At 44.6% G+C, this 6,152-nt stretch overlaps 1 protein-coding gene across 1 annotated transcript in view; it reads left to right on the plus strand.

Annotated features, from left to right (window-relative positions):
• Window positions 1-2,198: 2,198 nt before the first annotated feature.
• The window catches only part of CHUK (conserved helix-loop-helix ubiquitous kinase), a 31,619-nt gene continuing 27,665 nt past the window's right edge, over window positions 2,199-6,152 (plus strand). The window contains exon 1 of the mRNA XM_005885361.2: window positions 2,199-2,228. Within this exon, the coding sequence (XP_005885423.2) occupies window positions 2,199-2,228 (30 nt within the window). The remainder of the gene's footprint in view (window positions 2,229-6,152) is intronic.

The following is a 6,152-nucleotide window of genomic DNA, read 5'->3' on the forward strand; positions in this document are numbered from 1 at the left end:
ATGGCCTAGACACTATTTCATTTAATCCTCAAAATATCTGTGAGGTAGGTACTATTACCTCCATTTTATGCATGAAAAAACAGATGGGCAAACTTGAATTTATGGAGCCCATCAATCAGCCCAGGAGTTAAAAAAACAACAAAAAAAACCTATGCAATATCCATGTGAATGGGGATGTGCAGAGAGTGAGCTATAGGAAACCAGGTTCCTGCAAAGATCAGGGTCAGTCCAATCATCAGAGTCCTCAGGTCCTCAGCATGTCTCCCTGGCTCTTCCAAGTGATAGATTTCAGCCACACCTGTGGAGATCGGACACTCCAGTGTATACCTGTATATGCTGTACACCTAGCAAACGAAGGCCTCATACTATTAGTACAATCTACATCAGTCACCAGTGCAGACTGCCCAGTTCTAAGGTATGTATTAGAGGTGCCATTTGCAATCACCTCCAAGTCTGATACTCCAGCTCCATGGCTACCAAGCACATGGGAAACCAGAATTTCCAATACCATACACGTTACTGATGAACTATAACATGACTTGCTTTGTATCATGCAATGCTCAACAATCTGATTGCACTATTCAAGGATTTTGGTGACAAGAGACACATTTGCTCTACCAGACGCAGATTCAGTGCTTTCAAAACACTGTGGTGCCAACAATGTACCCACCTTTAAACATCTTACATGTTACATCTGTGGTGGCACAACCGTGTGTCACAAAGTGTTAGTAGGAATTCCAAGTACTGAGTTCATAGGACGAGCTGTGCAAATGACGGTCCAAGTGTACATGATCTCAAAGGAGACTCAACGCAACTGATACATTTCTTCAGAGAATTTGATTGTCATACCTGAAGTGATTAAGGAGATGCCCCAATTATGGGAGTGCATGACCCACTCAAAGCAAAAATGGGGAGCTGGTTCCCTTATGCTAAAGCAATCCGCCACTGGAAGCACTTCCTCTTGCACCAACAGTATTCCCGAAGCTTGCTTCTGCACCCTGGATCACGCATGACACAATCCCCACCGTGAGAAACTAGGGCACTGGCAAACCCATACCCTGACAGCAAGCTCTGTGAGGCGTTTGGGGAAAAGCTCCCGAAGTCAGAAGCAACATTCTTTACTCTGGAACCGCATCACATCCTTGAGTCGTTGGGGTTTACAGGGGATATCCTGGGACAGTGCATAGAAGTCCAGCAGAAGAGCTGAGCCTGACTAGTCTATGGAAGATGATTAATCATTTAATTTTAAAAAAGGTGAACTATGAAGGCTAATGCATCAGTGGGCCTGTTGGCGCAGGATTCTTTCTAGTTCTTCAGATTCCGCAATATTTAAATCACTGACGGCCTTGGCCAGTGCCAGCTCAGCGGGTGACTGGTTGCCGAATAGACGGCAGAGCTGTGAAGGTGATGGGCAGACGGGTGGAGACGATGTGAGGTTAGCAGACCAAGACGGACAGACTGGCCTGGAGAGATCTTACACTTTTGGAGATTGGGAAAAGAAATGTGGGTTCTCTCCGCTAGGCAAATGTCCGGGGTACTCACCGGCTGCAAAGCGCCCTCCTTGCCTCCCCACCTTCACTCCCGCTAGGTAGCGGCTCCCGGGGAAAACGTGGGCGGGGCTTTCCCTGTGGCAGTTACCGGAAGTGACGCGTCGATATCGCGAGAAGAGAGACGCGCGAGTCTCCGCGGCCCGGAACCGGCCTTGGAACAGCGGTGGAACCCGAGGCCGCTCGCCCTCCCGCCCCATGGACCCCCTGAAATCCCAGGTAGAGGAGACTTCAAACTCCTGTGTGGTAATTCCCTGGCAAGTGGTGGATGCCGCCAGCCTGCCTCTGGGTCGGGGAGGGGCTCCTATTTGACTCCTGCGTTCAAAGTGGGCCACTGAGTGGAATGTGTGTCACACTCCGCAGGTGGGAGATGGGGCAGCAAAGGGGACTCTGGAAAGAGGACCGTCTTGGGGAAAATGAAAGGGCCAATAACCCTATTTTTAGAGCATGAACTGCATCTCTCCTCTTCAACTGACTCTTCATTCTTCTTTTTTATCTCAGAGAGGAAGGAGGAGTGAGAGAGGAGAGAGAAGAGAGAGAGAAGAGAGAGGGAGAGAGAGAGAGGAGAGAGAGATTGTGAGACAGGTGGCTGAGGTCCTAGGTGTGCGTGTGTGAGAACGATTAGGGAGAATTCATAGCATAAGTGTCGAGATGGGACAAGGCGTTTCCGAGTGTGACAGTGTACTGTGTGTGTGTCCCTGTGAATGGAGAGGGGCTTCCTGCTGGAATGTGTGTGTGCCTGTGTGTGCTTGGAGGCCATGCGATGTCAGTGGGGCTGGAGCGGACAAGGAAGGCTTCATGGTGGGGCCACAGTTGATCTTTTGGAAACATAGATAGGCTTTGGGATCGGGAGTGGGTTCCAGGTGGGGAGCAGTATGAGGAGCCACTGTTGAAAATGATCGTGGTTTCACCAGTCGGAGTGGGTTCCAGGTGAGGAGCCACTGTTGAAAATGATCGTGGTTTCACCAGGTGAAGGAGGTGGATTGAGGGTGGAAGACAGCTAACATCCGACTTGGGAATTTTGCATTGATTTAATAAAAAATGTTTAACCAATGTAGCAGCAGTTAATAAGCATGTGTGACCTTTTGATGCACCTATAAAAACAGAACCATTTTCCCAGAAAAAATGCACAGAGGCACATCCACGCAACCTTATGCATTGCCATTTGAGGAAGTTCATGCTTTCCTGAAAGACAGACCGCTAACATCCGACTTGGGAATTTTGCATTGATTTAATAAAAATTGTTTAACCAATGTAGCAGCAGTTAATAAGCATGTGTGACCTTTTGATGCACCTATAAAAACAGAACCATTTTCCCAGAAAAAATGCACAGAGGCACATCCACGCAACCTTATGCATTGCCATTTGAGGAAGTTCATGCTTTCCTGAAAGACATCCACAGACCTTTTTGATGTATAGACCCTGGACTAATGGCCCCTGCCATACACCCTTTGTTTGGGCATCTGTGAAATGGTTACAACAATGTGTATGAGTCTGTTCGAGTGTTAAATAAGATAATGTGCGTAAAGCTAAGTACAGTTTCGGCCCATGATGAGCCCTTAGATGTTAGCTCCTGCTGCTGCTGTGTTGTTGGTATCATCATCATCATCATCATCATCATCATCATTAATTGACATTAAACAAGGAAATGCAAGATAAAAGTGGTGTTCTCAGAGAATATCTTTTTTGTATGAAAGATAAATCTGAGTGGAAAAATATATGGCACAAGATGAGCAGTTAAGATATTACTAAAATGCTTGCAATTGGCCTGTGAATGGAGAAGTGAATTCAAGAGAACAAATCATGATTGATTGCCTTTTTTGTGTGTGTCTCTCATGATTTGTTGTCTTAAGACATATGGTTGTGGGTAGAGAGCCCATAATATAGGGTGGGAAGTAGGGGAGATGGAAGTGTACCTGGTAGGGATAGGCACGTTTGTGTGACAGTTACAATGACAAATGTCACTGATAGAACTGAGAAAATTTTGTGAGGTTCGTTTCCAGATAGAGCATAGGAGGAAATCTTGGAGAGAAGGAGAATGGAAGGTGAGGACTAAGACATTAAGTACTTTGACAGTCAGGCAACTAACTAGTAAATTTAGCAATTCTCACCATCAGAGAGGACATAGAGGCACTCAAAGAGAAAAGAGGGGGAAGCCGAGTACTTCCAGTGGATGTTGTCTGTGGCCATTTTATCAAAGCCTGACCATCAGAAAAAATTGTATGCATGCTGGCATGCTTCTTGGCTGCTTTTCTTGGTCCTTGGCTGGGGGTGGATGAATATATCACTTAAAAAATTAATAAAATATATAGATGACATAAAGTTTGCCATGTTAAGTGTACAGTTCAGTGGCATTAAGTACATTGTTGTGCAGTCATCACCACCATTCATTTTCAGAACTTTTTCATCTTCTGAAACTGAAACTCTGTACCCATTAAACAGTAACTACTCATTTCTTCCTTCCTGGAACCCCTATCAACCAACATTCTACTTTCTGTTTCTATGGAATTTATCACTTTTTAAATGGAAGAGATTTGAGTCCTCTAAAATCTTAGAAATTTCTCAGGAACTGTCTGGGTGTCCAGAGTGGACTTCCCCCAAACTGGGACATTTGACAGCTGAACCTGTATTAAGAAGAGAAGAGCCTGGCTGGTTTAGCTCAGCAGTTGAGCATCAACCCAGGAACCAAGAGGCTGCTGGTTTTGTTAAATTGTAAATCAGAAGACGCCTTAATCAATAAGCCAAATTTATTTGGAGTCCTGTTTGCTAGCACTAGCAGGCCCAGAGGAAAATCTTCCTTCTCAAATTCTGGGCCCAATATGGTGGAAGTCTTTCCTCTTTATGTTTTTCAGCTTTTTGTCTCCCAATTTTAGAATGAGACTTCCAGACCTTCTGAGAAAAAGTCCTGTGTGCTAGGATAGGGCTGTGAGACCATATCTCAAGGCCTGGCCTGGCGCCAGCACTGACAACTCTGTCTGGGACATAGTTTCCGGCTTCTCTGGAATGGGGAGTAGTCTTATTTTCCCTATTATTTAAGCAAGCAAATGTTTACAGAAGCCAGAATAGCAGGGTTAAAATTTTAAACAGCAGTTTTTACCCAAGATGGAGGTTACTATGCTTCATTTTAATTCCTTGGTCATGGTCAGGGCACATGCCTGGGTTGCCAGCTCGATCCCCTGTAGGCAGCTAATCGATGATGTTTCCTTCTCATCAATGTTTCTATCTCTCTCTCCCTCTCCTTTCCTCTCTGAAATCAATAAAAAATTTTTTTTTTTTAAAAAAAGAAACATCGAAGAGAGAGAAACATCATTGATTGGCTGCCTCCTGCACGCCCCCCACAGGGGATCGAGCTGGCAACCCAGGCATGTGCCCTGACCATGACCAAGGAATTAAAATGAAGCATAGTAACCTCCATCTTGGGTAAAAACTGCTGTTTAAAATTTTAACCCTGCTATTCTGGCTTCTGTAAACATTTGCTTGCTTAAATAATAGGGAAAATAAGACTACTTCCCATTCCAGAGAAGCCGGAAACTATGTCCCAGACAGAGTTGTCAGTGAATATTTCTTTTAAAAAAGAAGAATAAATGCCGTCATAAGATGTGGAAGCAGCATCATTGCTTTTCCAAGCCTGACTTACAATTTGCATTTACAACTTTCAAGATCCTTGTGTTTTAGTAGAAGCCACATCTCAGTATTTCGTCTACACCTCTTAAATCACAATGAGGAAGAGAAATGATGTAAGATAGTTTATTTAGGTGGTTACTGTGCTGGAGGCTCCTGGTGCCCAAGTCAACAAAAACAGTATTTTCTTCCCTCAAGGAGATTTCCAGTCTAGTGTGAATGGTAGACACAGAAACACTTTTAAGTACAATGTGATTACCTATTAACGATGTAATAATGGAAGAATGGCAAAGTAATCAAAGAACACTTGCTCAGGAATAGGGTAACACTTCTCAAGTGTGTTTGGAAAAACTAATCCCATGAAGCACTTTGGAAAAAGGGTACTGTGGTCAAATACATTGGGTAAATGCTGCATATACACTGAGTAGCCAGATTATTATGACCACCCCATCAGTACTTCGTTGGGCCACCTTTTGCCTTCAATACTGCGGTGATTCTTCTTGGCATTGAAACCACGAGATGTTGAAAGGTGATGCGAGGAATCTGACACCATGCCTGATGAATAGCACTGTCCAGTTCTGTGAGATTTGATGGTTGTGGAACCAGCTGCCTGATGGCTCTTTTAACTTCGTCCCACAAATGCTCAATTGGGTCGAGATCTGGTGATTGTGGGGGCCACTAAGCAAGGTAAACCACTCCTTCACAATACGAGAACCAAGGCATGGCGCATTGTCTTGTTGGAAGAAGCCATCTCCATTGGGATACGTACGCCATCAACATGATAGGATGAACTTGATCAGCAACGATACTTGGGTATATTATGCTATTCAGACATTGTTCCACATGAATTAAAGGGCCCAAATCATGCCAGGAAAACATGCCCCAAACCATAACACTGCCCCCACCAGCTTGAAGAGTTGTATTCATGCATGTGGGGTGCATGCTTTCATGCTGTTTCCACCAAATTCTCACTCTGCCATCTGC

This window comes from Myotis brandtii, unplaced genomic scaffold (genome assembly GCF_000412655.1).
Source record: "Myotis brandtii unplaced genomic scaffold, ASM41265v1 scaffold902, whole genome shotgun sequence".
NCBI lineage: Eukaryota > Metazoa > Chordata > Mammalia > Chiroptera > Vespertilionidae > Myotis > Myotis brandtii.